Below are 18410 nucleotides of genomic sequence, written 5' to 3'. Positions count from 1 at the left end.
ACATAAATTGTAACCATTGATCTCTAAGTACAGCGTCCCTGTGAAGCCCAAACAAAGGTAATTGGACTCTGAGATGAAAATAACAGCGTTATTGACGACATGGCAACAAACACAAACGCAGCTCTTCCTTCTTCTCCGTCCGAATTTTACAGATATTATTTATACTCTGACAACAACATTACACACTAACTAAATTTTAAAACATGGGATCACGAAGAAGGGGACCTTTAACCTATCCGAAGTGCACACACACAGAGCAGTGAACACACACCCACACTGTGAACACACACCCGGAGCAGTGGGCAGCCATTTATGCTGCGTCGCCCAGGGAGCAGTTGGGGGTTCGGTGCCTTGCTCAAGGGAACCTAAATCGTGTTATTGAAGATGGAGAGAGCACTGTACATGCACTCCCCCCACCTACAATTCCTGCCAGCCCAAGACTCGAACTCACAACCTTTCAATTGCCAGCCCGACTCTCTAAACATTAGGCCACGACTTCCCTAACAGTTTATATATATAAACTTCGTGGACGCGATGAGCTTTCAAAAGTGTAAGGAGCCGAGTGGAAGGTTCATCACAGGGGGTAGATACTTATGAAAGGTGCGTAGTGTACTTGGGCCTACATCATGCACAGGCAGCGCTTAGTGGCCTTTCTTCTTGCCCTCATTGTGATACCCTGCGGCCTAAAGTACTGCGCTCGAGGGTAGAAGTAATTTCTAAGGTTGCCCCCGCATCCAACCCCCGCCGTGTCACTTCTGCGACTGCCAAGGCACCGCACGAGACATGTGCGACATGGACTATGAGGACAGCATTGCGCTGGAAACAGCCTTACTCTGCGCGCTGCGGATTTAACAACCATTTCTGACATGGCAGACCGTGGATAAACAACGATTTCACTGGTGGAAGAGACTCTCGCCAAACATCTCTTGCCTAATTCGGCCATGGCATGGAAGTCTCGCCCACTTCTTCCTTTAAAGGAGTGTCGAGTCACGTCCAGCCTCGTCGGAAAATCCTACATGGCTGCAGGTCAGACTGCTGCCTCGCTCCGCTCGATGGCAGTTCTTCAAGCCTACCAAGCGGAGCTCTTAAAGGAACTTGGCGAGGGAGAGGGCATCACACCCGAGGCTGTGAAAGAGCTGCAGCGAGCAACAGATTTGGCACTATGAACTACCAAACATACTGCTCGAGCAGCGGGCCGTTCTATGGGTGGTATGATTACAGTTGAGCGCCAGAGTTTTGCTTAATCTCACCGACATTAAGGAAAAGGAAAAAATATTTTCTTATTGCTGCCCCTATTTCAAAAGACGGTCTGTTCAGAGAGGCGGTCACTTCGGAGGTGGTGGAAAAGTTTAGGGCAGTGAAACAGCAATCAGCCGCTTTCCGCCAGCTGATTCCGTCACAGGCCAAGGGAAACTGAACGGCATCAGGCATCAACAGCACAATCAGTTTACAACCGATATTGGATTTACGCCGTTGGAATCTTGCACTAAGGACGAGGAAATTCAAGATGTTAACGGTAAAGTCTATTCTTTCTCAGATACAACCAAACGACTGGTTTGTCACGATCGATCTGAAGGATGCATATTTTTATATTCAGATCATCAAGAGACACAGGAAGTTCCTCAGATTTGCTTTAGAGGGAACAGTGTATCAATACTGTGTTCTTCCCTTTGGCTTAGCCTTGGCTCCTCAAACATTTACAAAATGCATGGAACGCAGTTCTGGCCCTGTTGTGGCTCCAGGACGTTTGAATTTGTATTGATTTGAATTGAGTGTTTTAATTCCCTCTCAATGTATAACCTTTCTAAGAATAGACTTGGACTCTCGCACAATGACAGCAAGATTATCTCTCCCGCACGTTTGAGCTTCAAATTATGGTATATTTTACATTTGAGCCCATTTGGTAATGAAAAGTAGCATTTTTTTATATGATTTACAGTTTATTTGAATAATTATGAAAATATATAAAAGGTGTGAATCATAGCTGACACATAGATTAACACTTTACAGTATGTTTTATGAAAGTGAGTCATTCTGTTCAAATGCCATTGAGCTTCAAATTACAGCATATTTTATTTGGTTATGAAAAGTAGCAATTATTTACATATGATTAACAGTCTATTTGAATAATTATGAAATATATCAAATGTGTGCACTATAGCTGACATCTAGATGAACACATTAACAGTATTTTTTATGAATGTGTGTCATTCTGTACCAATGCTATTGAGCTTCAAATTATGGCATATTTTACATTTGAGCCCATTCGGTAAAGAAAAGTAGCAATTATATTGATGATGTATGACTATGAAAGACGATCGAACCAATCAGAGTATATGGGGCGGGGCGACCTAACATTAAAGCTCGACCATCTCCCAGCTCTTCCTGAGCTCCATTCACACTTACTAGTGTGCACTGCACCTCCATTCACAGACGACAACAGCTGAACTCCAGGAGAAGATACAGTAAGAAATATAACTTAGTACAATTAAGATTCAAACAGCATGAGTTAACATGATTCCATATACGTAGCCTACTGTTTGGGATAATTATGAAAATGTAATATTGTGAAAATGTCGAATTATGAATAGCTGAACAGTGGGGTAACTTTGTTATGAATAGTAAATTTTTTTATTTTAATAACAATTTACATGGGGACTGGGTTTATGAATATTTAATATTGTGAAAATGTCGAATTATGAATAACTGAACAGTGGGGTAACTTTGTTATGAATAGTAGCCTACTCGTTTTTCTTTTTTTCTTTAACATAATTTACATTATATTTACATAAATTAACTTAATTTTCGCTTTTCAAAAATACATCGACGTACCCTTCCAGGGGCTGCGCCACAGAATTTGAACGCTGGTTCTGAGAGAGAGCTGGGAATTCAGAGCGCATTTCCCACTGGCCACTCACAGTTGGTCGCACGAGCAGGTTTTTTTTTTTTTTTTTTTTTTTTTTTTTGCTACAACATGCTATTAAATGCATGCTGATGAACTTCTATCATTGTTTATAGTTATATGGAAAATGTTATCATTTAACCCGTTCTTTTTCATCAGTAGTATTATTTGGGATTTTAATTTTGTGAATGGGCGGTCCTCTTTTTCTATATTATAAGACCGGCTTCGGATGCTTTCACTTTTGATTTCGCAATCTTATTAGGTTATACAATAAAAGATAATTGTCTGTTTTGCTTGCATCTATACAGCTTTCACATTTTAAGACAAAAAATAATAAAAGATGGATTCATTGTTATTTTTAATTCAAACGTACAACAACAATAAAACATTAAGATTCAATGACAAACTAGCTTACAAGACGTTTATTAAGAAAAGCGATAAGATGAGGCATGGCATAGGCTAGCTAAATAGCCTAATGAATTACAGAACGTTTAGCAAGCAAACACTGAATCAAATGAAAAAATAAAAGAGAGCCTCTATTGCATAACGTGATGTAAACAGCAAAGATACGCTTTTTAAAATGAAATCAAAACCAAAAGAAAAGTACAATAAACTTGCTGTCTGTGACAGCTCTTACATATATGAATAATAAAATAAATATGGAACATTCGCCAACTCGATTTTGTTATAGGATATTCTTTAATTTTGTAGTCTGTATGAAAAGTGTTATTCTTTTAAAGGCAGGTCCATGGAGATGGAAAGTCAGTGTAAGCATTCGGCAACCTCATCTTTGACTCGATTCAGAAAGCAGTAGTTTACTAATACTTTATTATAATGTCTTCCCTTGATACATTCACAATCACTTTGACGGTGTTTTGAGGCAATTAATTTATGCGTGAGCTTGCAGTTGGGGGTTCAGTGCCTTGCTCAAGGGCACCTCAGTTGTGGTATTCACAGGGCACCTTACGGTTGTGAGTTCACTAGGGCACATTTTTTTCCGTTATACTTTCAAAAATTGGTAGGGACAATATTGACCCTGGCAAAAAGTGGTGGGGACATGTACAGTACCACCCGCAAATTACGCCTATGGCTGAACTGCAAGTCATTAGCTAACGTTACATACATAAACTTTGTTTTAATACATCCTTTAATGTTTCTTGTGTAAAGATAATGAACTCAGCCGGACTTTGAAACCAGAGGGCTCATATAGGCTCAGACTAACCTTACAACCTTATCTACAAAGTCCCCCAAAATTATATTTCAATCAAACCACCATGATTTTGCTTAAAATGCAATACAAAATCTAAATACCTCTAACCAGGGGCCCGTTCTTCGTATGTCACTTATTACATTCGAGATTAAATGTCCCATCCAATATGGTATCGTGGTAATCAGGATCTGGCTAATTTGGTTCTTCGAACACAGCTGTTGTAAATGATTAGAATGGCTGGATTGAGTTATCTAAGATAATTGGGAATCAGGGCTGTGCACAGACATTTTGAGGGGGTGTGTGCTTGATAATACAAGTGATCCAGTTGTTACAAATATACAATTAAAAGAGAAGACAGCACACACTATAATCATTTCAGACTTTATTGCAGATTTTTTATAAGAATGTGCTCTCCCTCACTCTCTAATCTTGCTACTGCCTCATCTTCAGAGAAAGTTGGAGAGAGTGGGGTAAATTCACCTACCCCCTGTTTCTTGGCAATTGTACATTTTTACTGTCATGTGACCATTTATTTTGGAACCACCCATAATTTCTGCCAGACTGTGATAATGAGAAACACACGGGAGGAGTGGAAGGCACCCATTTACTTTAATGTTATTTGGCTTGTCAAAGTTATAACAGATGTAATGGTTGTTACATCAAAGTAAATTTATCCAGCTCTTATAATATGTATGATACATGTAGGTGATTTAGCAATAAAGCCAAACTAAGGTTTAGTTCACCCAAAAATGGAAATTAGGGAGTGTTTTAATGTGATGAAATAAAAATCATTTGTTACAGTTCTTAAAGGCCAAATAGACTGAGTTCAGCCAAATATTAAAATTATGTCATTAATAACTTACCCTCATGTTGTTCCAAACCCCGCGTAAGACCTCTGTTTATCTTTGGAACACAGTTTAAGATATTTTAGATTTAGTCCGAGAGCGGACTGAGAGCTCTCTGACTAAATCTAAAATATCTTAATAGAGAATTGTAAATTTGTGAAACAAGGCCTCTAGACTCTTTTAAAGGATCAAACAATCCTGCCGGTGGATGCGAAGGTATTGATATGTTCCATGGAACTCTGTAAGCCTTCATGGCTGAACTCAGTCTCAAATAAAGAAAAAAAGAAGAGCCAGGTATGTCAAACAAAGTCTGTAGATTATTAAATGAAAATAAACCATCTTTACTATAAGATGTCTCGCAGCATACGAATTCCCTTAACAGCCCAAAGTGTGCATGTGAAAGGTTTCTTTCCTGTCAATATATTTGCGTTGTTCCATAGAGAGGAGAGTTTATAAAGTTTAGGTACGGTTTCAAACAGTTTCTCTGCTTTTTTCCAAACTGTCAAACAATTAGCAATTATAGTGCCAAATTTAACTTAAAATTTCTTGCCTTTAAAATCTGTGTATGAAAGATCTTGAAGCCTGTAATGAACTGAACCGAAAATCTGTCTGTCAAAATAAAACTCCACAGTCATTGTACCAAAGAAAGCACTTCCTTTATTACAATTGGAATAAATGAAACTTCTAAATAGACACAGGTGCGAGTATGAGGACAGAAGACAAAGGCATGGGACAACACGCAATCACTCACATCAATTTATCTACACACACACAGTGAATCTTCAAATGCAATAGATTAATACAATGGTTCCCCCTGTTCAAAACGTCACATCAACCTACACTGCACACATAATAAAGGCGTGTTACTCCGTTCATATACTCCCCGACTCTCCCCTCTTAAACCGATCACCCTTCACACACCCACGCCATTCATTCTCTCATACACACAGGAATAAGTTCAAACACTTCCCTCTCCCCCAGCTTGCAGGATCCAGACATAGGGTAAAGAACAGCCACTGTAGACCATCAGGAGGAAAACATTCAAAGAGGAGATGGAGATGAAGCTGACAGATTTGTTCGCTTGCTTGACTTGACATTTCAGATCTGTTAGGTGTGGTATCACCAAATTATCTACAGCTCCTTTGACCGCTGCCTGAACTGCCTTATCGAAGTGTTTTTGTTGATAGGTTCTGATTAACCTGTCATCTCTGTCAAGGCCGGTTTTACAGCTTTAAAAATGGCGTCGTTGAGTTCCTTGGGTTGATAGACCTAGGATTTATTTTGGTCATTTCTTAATCAGGGGACATTTTTTGTTGCAGATTTGCCAGATGACATTATTAATCAGATGAGTACGATTCTTAGCATGGAATTTTGGGGGGATTTGAGGGCGAGCCTAAAAACATACAGCCACATCACTGGTCAAGGTCACATGACTCCTACAACTTTGATATTGTGAAATATTTTTAACTGAAAACTGAATGCAAATAAATCACACAATATTTTCATTTTACAGTTCTGGAACAGTGGGAAGGGAATCAAAGTGCACAATGCTATTCATTTTGCATTTCTTTAATGTATTAAGATGAAAGTTTACAATATTTAAAATTCACAGTGCTTTCAGAGCCCCCAGTTACACTGTTTTAATAATAACCCTGTCTATACAGTGTATTTAGTAAATCAAGTAAAATCTAATTAAGTAATTTTTTATTAAACTAAGTAAAATCACAACCTACCGCAAAAGGTCAATGAATCTCTACCAGAAGTGACAATGCAATGTAGCAGATGGACAATTTCTTACCAATTTGCCAAAAATAAGCTGGATCCTTGATGACTCTACAAGGGGAAAGAAGAAATGGTTTACTGAAAAGTTCTTAAAAAGCAGGATTTCATTATATACCATTTCTTTAAACCACTGGCTCTCAAACTTTTTATACCAAGTACCACTTCAGAAAATATTTGGCTCTCTTAGTACCACCATAATGACCTACATTAAATGTGAGCAGTGTAGTAGGCCTAACTTTGCAGCTACAGCTCTGCACAGTTAAAAAATGAGGCAGTTTTATTTATAATAAGAATATTTATTGTTGTGAGCCACTTTAACAATGTAAATATACAGTTTGAACCTTAACACTGCACTGTGCTTACATACAGGCAAATGAAATACTTAAAGATTAAATTGAAATGTGTTATAACAAAAGTTACATAACTTTACTGTAATTAAATAAAAAAAACTCAAAGATTAAATTTAAATGTATTAACATTCATTTAAATTTAATTTAGAGATTTATCTGTGTATCACTAGAGGGAGCCTGACAAATTTCGAACCACTGCTTTAAACAATCTTAATTCATTTAAATTGTACTGACATTTTCAATTATATCAGCCCCTCAAGGATTTTGCAATTGCTGAATTTACCGCAAAATCAAGCAAACTCTGCAATTTTTCATAATTGCCTCAAATTTCCCACAGAATTTTGGCTTAGATGAGTCCCGTGATGTTATTGCAATGCGCATTCCGTCAAAGAAAGGTTGTTTCTCATTTCCAAAAATGGAATGAACAGCCTTGTGTTCTCATCATGAACAATGTACAAGAGCTATATGGATACACGAACCAAAAGCTGAATGAATCCGCGCTACTAGTTTTGCCTACACAGCGCAGATCATTTATCTGGTCGAAATGGAGCCGTGGGCTGATCTCGATCATGGGGCACTAATATACACAGCGTTGGGAGATAGAAAGCAGTCAATTTCGCCAAAGAACCAACATCTCTGTTAAATCTTGTGAGAAGCATTCACATTCGGCACAGAATTCTGTCAAAGCTATAGAGATCAGTACACCACTGATGTGGAAATCAGGAAAAAAATTGATCAATAAACACAAATCACCGCCATTCACCATGGATGTAACATGTAAAACTACAGGAACAACCTGTAGCAGAAATGGTCTAATGTTTTTGAGTGTTTTTAAATGCTTCACACAACTTTTCGCAGCACTTCAAAGCTTCAAGTATTACTGAATTTGAAAGCTTGCCTATTTTTAATATGATGATATTTGTTCATCCTTCATAGGTTTCCCCCATGAATAAAACTAAAAGTTTCATAATGTAGGAAAGGAAACAATTACTGTATTAAAAAATAAAAAAAGAGATTAAATTACCCCTAGCAGATGGCTGTAGAGAAGTACTTATAGGCCAGTTCCACTCCCTTATATTTCGTGAGCACATTTCATATCATGATTAACTGATGATGTTTCCATTTAATGAAACTTATTGGACGAATGTTATGTTCTGAGCATAAACAATGACAGTTACCTTCTCTGTGTACGACTTTGTGAGGTGTACTGTGACAATATTGTTTTAAATTTGTCTGTTTTGTCTTGCCTCACAAGCACTTGATCTCCAACCTCTATGTCAGATATCTTTGCATATCTTTCCCATTGCATTTCCTGCATGACTTTCCATGTGTGGGCCATTTATAATCTTTTGCAAAATTACCTGACTGTCTGGATCTGTAAGAAGTTTTATTGGAATCTGTTCTTCATTTACTGTATTGCTTAAGTGTTTTCTGATCTCTCGCACCTATCTTTATCAGTTCCAAAGTCCCAATCACTGGCTGTGTGCCTTAAACATGTGACAAACTGTTGTACGGTCTGTCCCGTTTTCTACTTGAGTTGATAAAATGTCTATCTAGCAAATGCCATATTTACCTGAGGAACAAAATATTAATTTAGTGCTGTCACTGCTTGCTCATAGTTCGTTGGCCCCACCAATGTCAGCGAGGGTGCAAGGGCTGCTGCTGCTTAACTTAAGTCTTTACAGATGAAACTGACCTGCACTTAAAACCCTGAACAGTAGTTTTGCTTCTCTTCTCCAGCTGTGCGCTTCCACAGTCCACTCCATTCTCTCTCTCGCATTGATTGCTCTGATCCAATCCATTTTGGCGGAGGCCCAGAGAACACTTGAGCCAAAGCATTGACTAACCGATTCATGATTTATTAGTGATTTAATTACTGAATGATGGATTCTGAAATAATCGCTTTAATACATTCGGAAGACAATTATACAATGATAATACTAAAATTGGCTGCCAGGCCACCAGGAATTGTCCTAGTTCTCCCAATGGCCAGTCCGTGCCTGATATCCACAAACACACAGAATGTGCAGGATTCATATATTGTCTTTTTGCGGCTTAATATTCACAGACACTAATCCATATCATATTTCTATACCATATTTTGATTCAAGTGTACTGAACTACTTTTGATTTATTTGTCCAAAATGTGGCATATTCCGTCTGCATTAGGCAATAGGAATTCTGTTTTTATGACTGGATTTTATGAACCGGACTGTGTTTTCTGCATCACAGAAAATTATAGGGCGATATGTCTCAGAAAAGTCACTGAAATATTGAATCTTTGAATCAGTTAAATCTCTATGTGGATGTGTGTAAATATTAAAATGTAATCCCCTTTGTAATTGTTAACATTTTCAAAAAGTAACTGTAATTTAATTAAACATGTTTTTTCTTGGTAACTGTAAATGATTACAGTTCAATTTATTTTGTTATTAAATAGTAATAGCAATTGTTACACAGGTAGTCATAATTGGGAAAGGATGTGAAGTTGAAATTGTGATTTGAATTTGTCCGACTTTTGAATACCATGTTAAATTGTATAATTAATGAAAAATGTATTTACAGTTAAACAATTTATGCAAATGTATTTATTTTTCTTTCATTTTCTTTTTTTTGTGTAGGACTGAAAACCACTCAGTATAATTTTACTTCGTAAGTTTTGGTTGAACCAACCCAGTGCTCATACCCTGTAAAACTGGTTGAGAGTGATTGTTTTGAACGGACTTACTAATCCACCATGGCACGTGAACAGGACTACTACACAATCATGAATGGGTTGCAGGAGCTTGATTTTCAAGGGAAAGCAGTGCCCAGTGATCTTATACTAATAGGTGACAGTGCCTTTCCACTTGCCATGAATCCAAGAGGTCAGGTGTTAATGGCTGCATCTCATTATGGTCAGGGACGTGTGGTGGTGTTGGGACATGAGCAATACCTAACACGCTTCCCTGTCCTGATAAAGAATGCCATAATGTGGCTCATGCCATGTACTGGTAATGCTGGTATTGTAGGGATTCAGAAGAAATTACGTTCAGTAGCTGAAAACTTGAACTATTGCCCTATCAAGACCGAGCTAGGAGACTTTCGGAATGGATTAGCTGTATATATCACAGATGCTTACAGTGTTGAGAGCTGTGCAAAGGATCTGATTGCATTCATCAAAGCTGGGGGTGGCTTGATCATTGCTGGCCAGGCCTGGCATTGGGCTGCAACCCACCCGCAAGAAAACACCATAAAGAACTTCCCAGGAAACAAGGTGTGCAGTGTTGCAGGAATTTACTTCTCAGAACACTGTGGAGAAGTTGGCATCTTTCCTGTTCCAAGAAACATCCCTTCTAATTGGCTTGCTGTATCGTAAGTTCAGAAGACATTTCCTCATTTTTACCCATTCTTTAAGAAACATGCATTTCACCAACTGTTTTAAATTGTTACTTTTCAGTATAGGCAAGGACTTTAAAGATGACCTAAAGTTCCTGCTAGAAGGTGTGTCTGAGTTCGACGTCCAAGGTGGGGCTCAAGCATCTGAGGTGTTGGTGCACGGACCATTAGCATTTCCCATTGCAGTCACTCCAGATGAAAAAGCATTCATTGCTGGTGCCTATTATGGGAAAGGTCGAGTAATTCTGGTGTCACTTGAAGGCTACATGGGTCGGGACTCTCTGTCCACTTTCCTGATCAATGCTATCAAGTGGCTTGACGAGGGTCGCAAGGGTGTTATTGGCATCCTACCCAGCCTACAGGCAGCCCACACAGTACTGAGCAAATCTGGTTTAGATTGTCAGTTGACTGGTTTCAGAGCAGACCTAAGCGTCTATGTTTGCACTTCATATAGTGATGCCCAGTGTGCTGAGATCCAAGATTTTGTTGCTGAAGGCGGAGGTCTTATGATTGGGGGTCATGCATGCTATTGGGCTCGCACCAACTGTGGGTGCAATGTGATGACCGATTATGCAGGAAATCGCATTCTTAATAAGATGGGTCTTTGTCTCTTGGGCAACACTTTGGCTGGGGGGTTATATAAAGCTCCAGAGGTAGAGAACAGGTCTAAAGAGGTGTACCACTTTCGTAGCATGCTACATCGCTTTGCTGAGCATGTAAGACGGGGGCATGAACTGACAAATCATGAACAGAGCTGCTTGAAACATCTGGGCAATGACTGTGCCAGTTACCTTCGCATGCGATTTCATGACAGTGCTGCCTATACTTCAATGGTGGCACTTCTTAGTGACATAGTGAAGGAGGTAGGTGTTCCACAAGTGTCTAGTAAATGCCCTGTTCAGAGTGAAAAAGACCGCCTGATGCTCCACATTGGGACTGAGGTATACAAAGTGTCTCCTGATCCTGATGCCCTTCTTCCATACATCATTAAGGACAGACCTAACTTGCCGACTGTGTCTAATGCAAGAGTTCGGATCAGTGCCAACACTGCAGGTACCAAGGTTTTCCCACAAAATGTTATTTCTTGTTCAAGTATCAAAATATTTAAATGCTATACAACAAGAATGCATTTATTTTTTTCAGCTCATAAAGAATGGATAAGCACAGGCTTATATCTTTCTCCTGGTATGAAGACTTGCATAGCAGTACCTCCAGAGATTGTGGGGAAAAATTGGCAGGTGATGAATAAAGTCTATCCATGTATCCAATCAAGGAATAGTTGCTGCATGAACTATACTTCTCATGATAGATACAGCCTTGTTGTTCATAGGCTTGGAGACCATGTTATTAACACGAGGGGGTTCACACTATGCAGGTGCAGCTTGGTTGCCAAACGGATAACATTGATAGATTAGATGTTCTGAAACGGGCTCCTGTGGTCCATGAGCGATTCCCTTTGGACACAAAGATGGTCCAAGTCTGCAATCTATGGGGAGGGCTCATCTACCTAATAGCACCTCCTCAAAGCAAAGTGGATGGGGTGGAAATTGTTGTGCATGTCTCAGTACAGGCTCCATATTTCAAGTCTGGTAAGAATTCTGAATGAGCATCACACTAAGGTTTCTATACAGAACATTTAATGTTGTATGGTAAAACGTTGCAGTGCTAACTTGTTTTGTCCCTCAGGAGAGACCAGTGTGGCTGACTGGGTGAACAGGATCCGTCAGGCACCTGCCCCCTGGGCGGAGCTTGAATTCGAGAACATCATCATAACTTTAGAATCAGAATATATAAGGAATCTGGACTGCCCTGATGAGGTGGCTAAACTTTGGGATACCATAATGAGAAGTGTTGCTGACCTGGCAGCAAAGCCTCGCAAGTTCCCCCGTAAAGAGCGGTTTGTTGCAGATGTTCAGATCTCAAGCGGTTGGTGCTACTATGAAATACTTACAGTATTTTTGTTAAGATCAAGAACCATCACTATTACAACATAATCATGCTAATAATATTAATTACTCACACTGTGCTGGTGATAACACTGTTCCCCTTTTCCCCTTGCAGGTTGGATGCATGCTGGATATCCCATCATGATGCACTCTACCTCTGCCCCAGAACTAGTAAATGTACAGGAAGCCTATAAAAGTGGTTTGTGGGGACCCATTCACGAGCTGGGTCATAACCAGCAGCGTGGAGTTTGGGAGTTCCCTCCACACACCACTGAGTGCACTTGCAACCTATGGTCAGTGTACGTACATGAGGAAGTGCTGGGTTTGAATAGGTCTAATGCTCATCCAGCCATGACTCTAGAAAAACGCCAGGCTCGTACCACAAAGTATTGCAGTGGCGGTAAGGATTTAAACAGCTGGAGAAAGTGGACGGCACTTGAGACTTACATGCAGGTGCGAACAGACGACATATAATTTAATGGATAGTTAAATCAATTAAATGCATTTTTTGTGATCCTTGGGGGTAATAATATATATATATATATATATATATATATATATATATATATATATATATATATATATATATATATATATATATATATATATATATATATATATATATATATATATATATATATATATATATATATATATACACACACCTAGTTTTTTTATCTCATCTTCCATCATCGCATCAAATTTTTTTCAGCTTCAGGAAAAATTTGGCTGGGATGCTTTCAAAAAAGTTTTTGCTGCCTACCATGATATGAATGGAGTGCCAAACGACAATGCAGGCAAGATGAATCTGTATGCTGAGACCTTCTCCAAAGTGGTCAACCTGAATCTTTGCCCCTTCTTCAAAGCGTGGGGTTGGCCCATCCAGACCAGCACACAAGAGAAAATCTCTCATCTCCCTGAGTGGAGTGACCATCCTATGGTCCAGTATGCATAAGAACATCTTAGATAGCTGTTAAAATGTTTTACTGTTGCTAATGAGCAAGATTATATATGCTTATGTCATTTGAAAAGATTATTGTTCTCCTTTTGCTTAAGTAGATGCAGTTAAATAAAGTAAAGCAATTGATTCTTAGCACTGTAAAGCATGTGGCTTACATTTTAAATATTCAGATTAAGACTTAAAACACTTGTTATTGGTGGGTATAGTCTAAGTGAAATAAGGTGAAGCACAACCAGAAAATGCATGTTTAAGTCACAGCATGTATTCTACATAAATAACTAAAAACTACTTGTATTACTGTATGAAGTGTACTAAAAAAGTCAATTTAACTGTGTGGCATGGTGTTTTATATTGGTGTATCTCCTTTTCTTATCCAAGAGAATAAATCATATATATATATATATATATATATATATATATATATATATATATATATATATATATATATATATATATATATATATAATTGTCTAAGACTTTGGATGGTGCATAATGTTGATGTGCTTTGAAAATATGGAATTAAGACAGATTTAATTAATTTAAGGGTAACACTTTATAATAACTTTCATTAATGAATCATTAACAAACATTTTTACGTATCATTGGTTGATATATATTCACATAGCTAGAAACATGAGATAATGTGTTTATAAAACATAAAAAATTGGCTAACGATCAACAGATAATTAATGTAAATTACAATTTTGATGATCATGCATGCCTTGAAACTCTACAAATGATTTTAACAGATGTTATAAAATAATTAAAAGCTTTTTTTTAATTGTACAACAATTTTGCTGTTATCTTGGTGTGAAACAAGGTTAGGGTTATGTGTTTTAAAAAATGTATTCTCCTACTGATGTATGATTCATAGAATAACATGTTTAATGATATAGTATACTAATATAAGTGTTTTTAATTAAATAAAAACGTTTTTTCACCCAACTTGCAATCTGTGTTGTCTTTAAGAAGCATTTAACTAAAATCCCTATAAATAGATGTTGTTACAGCAGCTAAAAGACCAGTGCCCATAAAAGTACTGCCTGATTAGTAATAATTTTTAAACATTTAGAGATGATGAATAGTTTCCACTTTAGATTGGCTACTGCAAAAACATGAACAAATATTTAATAAATGATTTAAGATGTGTAAATTGGGTGAATTGAGGACATTTGAGACACATTTTCCCATTGAGATGACTTCTTTTAAGTGATTAATGATTAAGAAACTTTTATAAACATTTACAAAAGATGAATAGTTAACACTTTAGACGGAGTACTGAAAAAACATGAACAACTGAGTAATAAATAATTAGTTAAAATAGTATGTTATCACTAAGTGTAATAATGTTGAATGTTATCTGATCTTAATGAAACTATGACTTCAGGCCCGTAAATGGTCAACAGGAGTGAAGACATAATGAAATGCTTAATTTTACCAGTAAAAAAAAAAAAGACCATGTAAAAATACAGCTTTCCACATTAATAAATATCTGGCATTTATGAAAACATGAAGTTATCAGTTCACCTCTATAAAACAGTGCTTCTCTCTACCTCCACCATTGCTTGGCTGAAATATGTAAGCAGAATAGACAGCTGTTTGGTAGTGTGTTTTGTGCAGCGTGACAAAGTGATACATGTTTAGGAAGCACTAATATAAATGGACCACATCTGGCAGGGAAGCTCCTAAATCTGGAATTTTCTCCTTGTAGAAGAACTTGTAGAAGAACAGTCAGGTGAATCCCAGAAATTAACCAGCACATGTCCATCTTCAGGATGTCCATCTGCAGGACAGGAACACACCAATGAGGACACACACGATGAAAGAAGAGGGCTTGTGTGAGTTAGCCAATAAAGATGCTGATTTCAGAGGAAATGATCTGGTGCATTGAAAAAGCTTAGCTTTGTGTGTTGACTCGCCTGTAGCAGTGAATCACCATGTCATTGACAGGAACATGCTTGGTGGCAGAAGGGACCATCTCACTAAACTAAAACCAGCAAAAACTAGATCAGATCAATGAATAATTGTGTATTTTGGTGTAAAAAATAGCCCAGAAAACAGATTTTCAATTCCATTTTCCAACCTTTCATCATGGTATCATTACATTTGGTTTCATATTTAATTTACATATAGCATACTGTAAAATAACTGCAGTAAAAACCCAAATACCCTGTTGTTTTGTTTTGCTTGTTCCAGATTTGCTGTGAAGTTGAAACACCTGCAGGGATCTCCAGTGCTTTGACTGACATCTATATATCTGTGGAAAAAAAATAATTGCTGGTGCCATAGCAGATTTGAAATAAGCATTTGTTTTGAAAAAAGAGATAGGCACATTTTTCTAGACTCAGGGTAAGTGTTAGTGTTGTCAACTGCGATGCTTCGGCCTTCTTTTAGAGCATGTTCACAGGCTGAAACACTGCTGCCAGAAGCCAAGTATGTCTTAGAGTTCATGTGCACGTCACAACAATAAAACAGTTAAACAAGTCATTATACACGTTTAGATGTTTTCCTCCAAAGCTTCTAAACCAGCTTGATATCCTGCTCTTCTAGATCAACTTATTGTGTCTTGGTTCTCAGTTGTGGAAGTTAACCCTGTTCAGATACACATAGCCTTTTGTAATGATGTGTGTCTGGAAGAACGTCCATTTGCCCGCTGCAAAATAAAAAAGTTATGTTATGTCATAAAAAAACGAGTCAACTGGAAACAGTATGAAAAAAAACCCACTGAAAAAGGGCTCACATCCAAGAAATCCCACTGCTACAATGACTTCCTGCTTGGTGGATGTGAGGGAGGCATCAGGAGGATCGTAAACATGTCCTTTAGAATCTAATTTCCTCTGGATGAGGAAATAAAAACACAATACATTATTTCAGATGTTTAGTATGCTATTGTTCAATAGTCTGAGTTTGCTTAGACTTTTTAAAGTTTTTAAAAGAAGTCTCACCAAGTTTTCACTTTTTTGATCAAAATGATAGTAAAACAGTAATATTATATATACAGTAAATATATATACACACATATACATACATATATACATACATACATACATACATATATATATACATATATATAAGTGGTGGGCATAGATTAATTTTTTTAATCTAGATTAATCTCACTGTGATCTTGAAATTAATCTAGATTAATCTGGATTAAAATGGGTCATTCGAATTCTGCCGACGGCATTCAAAATATGTGTGTTACCCAAATAAAATTGACAAACAGTAAGTCTTTGAAAAGGGGTTTATCAAGCTAGGTGGTGCATTAGAAAAAGGGCTCATCTCCTGTTTCCAAAATGCATCACAAAGTGCTTGAAAAAGTGGCCTCTGTTTGAAATTGTTTAATTTGTATGTTCGTTTATTTTTATTTATTTGTGCTATTTACACAATGTTTAAGTTTTTTGGTGTCAAGGTACAGAAACCAAATAATTAAATGTAAAATAGCACTGGATAGTCTTCAATGTAAAATTGAAATATACAGTCAAACCTACATTTATTCAGACACCTTCAACATTTCTCACATTATTACAGTTTTGCCATATATCAAAAATTATATCTGGTGTCTGAATAATTTTTGGTTATTTTTAAGTAATTCAGCCAAGAGCAGTGAGTGATTCTCATTTTCAGTTTCTTGGATTAACATTACAGCAGCTAGTAGCTAAATTAGGCGAGGTCACTTTAAGAGACGATGAACGCATTCCATTTTTTCCCTCAATAGTTTACTTTCACTTAAGAAATAACTGACAGTTTTTTCAAGCATAATTTCCAAGGTGGATATTTTGACATATTTTGTATGTATTTGTCGGCACAAGAGCAAAAATAAGCAAATTCGATGCTCAAGTGTTTTGAGACGCCTTTCTCTGCGTGAGCCCTGAACACCAGAACACCGCAAGTACTGAATTGGGCTCTTTCACATCTTTTTGTTGGTTCAAACTGCGATTTGTATTTGTTCGTTCAGGTGCAGGAGGGACTTCGAGGAGAACTTCGCAGAAGAGAGCTCGGTTCAGTGTCGCTGTCCGTGAAACGCGTCTCTCTCTCTCTCGTGTGCACCGAACACACCGCGAGTGATCAGCTACTCTGTTCAGCTTTTCCGCATCTTGTTTTTGGATGCTTTAATGTTTAAATCGACAAGCGGTAAGGCTTAAAAACATGTGAAAAAAGATAAGCTTTCGTGATGATGCACAGCAGCGGCCGGTCAACTGTCCTGAGCATATTTTTGGGCTGGGCTCAGCCAGTCGGTTATATGAAATATCAAGGTGAAAGTCATCATAGATTGCTTATTATAGACCCAGCTCCCAGCCCAACTTTGAGAATAGATAGACTCGAACTATGAACTAATCAATTCTCTTTCTGGCTCATGCTGCATTGGGTTTAACGTATTGGGCTGTCACGTGATTGAGGAACGAGTCAAAAACCCGATAGACCCGAACTATGAACTAATCAATTCTCTTTCCGGCTCAGACTGCATTGGTTAAGCGTATTGGGCTGTCACGTGATCAAGGAACGAGTCAAAAACCCGATAGACCCGAACTATGAACTAATCAATTCTCTTTCCGGCTCAGACTGCATTGGTTAAGCGTATGGGGCTGTCACGTGATCAAGGAACGAGTCAAAAACCCGATAGACCCGAACTATGAACTAATCAATTCTCTTTCCGGCTCAGACTGCATTGGTTAAGCGTATTGGGCTGTCACGTGATCAAGGAACGAGTCAAAAACCCGATAGACCCGAACTATGAACTAATCAATTCTCTTTCCGGCTCAGACTGCATTGGGTAAGCGTATGGGGCTGTCACGTGATCAAGGAACGAGTCAAAAACCTGATAGACCCGAACTATGAACTAATCAATTCTCTTTCCGGCTCAGACTGCATTGGGTAAGCGTATGGGGCTGTCACGTGATCAAGGAACGAGTCAAAAACCCGATAGACCCGAACTATGAACTAATCAATTCTCTTTCCGGCTCAGACTGCATTGGGTAAGCGTATGGGGCTGTCACGTGATCAAGGAACGAGTCAAAAACCCGATAGACCCGAACTAT

At 37.9% G+C, this 18410-nt stretch overlaps 1 protein-coding gene across 1 annotated transcript; it reads left to right on the top strand.

Moving 5' to 3' along the window:
* The first annotated feature begins 2395 nt into the window (after positions 1-2395).
* On the top strand, positions 2396-13428 carry LOC113058306 (TRPM8 channel-associated factor homolog). Its single transcript, XM_026226077.1, has 8 exons — positions 2396-2465; positions 9711-10443; positions 10529-11520; positions 11611-11705; positions 11843-12056; positions 12154-12393; positions 12529-12866; positions 13126-13428. The coding sequence occupies exons 2-8, from the start codon at positions 9827-9829 to the stop codon at positions 13366-13368; spliced, it is 2739 nt and encodes a 912-aa protein (XP_026081862.1). The 5' UTR covers positions 2396-2465; positions 9711-9826; the 3' UTR covers positions 13369-13428.
* Positions 13429-18410: the final 4982 nt, after the last annotated feature.

This window comes from Carassius auratus, chromosome 40 (assembly GCF_003368295.1).
Source record: "Carassius auratus strain Wakin chromosome 40, ASM336829v1, whole genome shotgun sequence".
Taxonomy (NCBI): Eukaryota; Metazoa; Chordata; class Actinopteri; order Cypriniformes; family Cyprinidae; genus Carassius; species Carassius auratus.
This window is presented reverse-complemented; position numbering and strand designations above follow the sequence as displayed.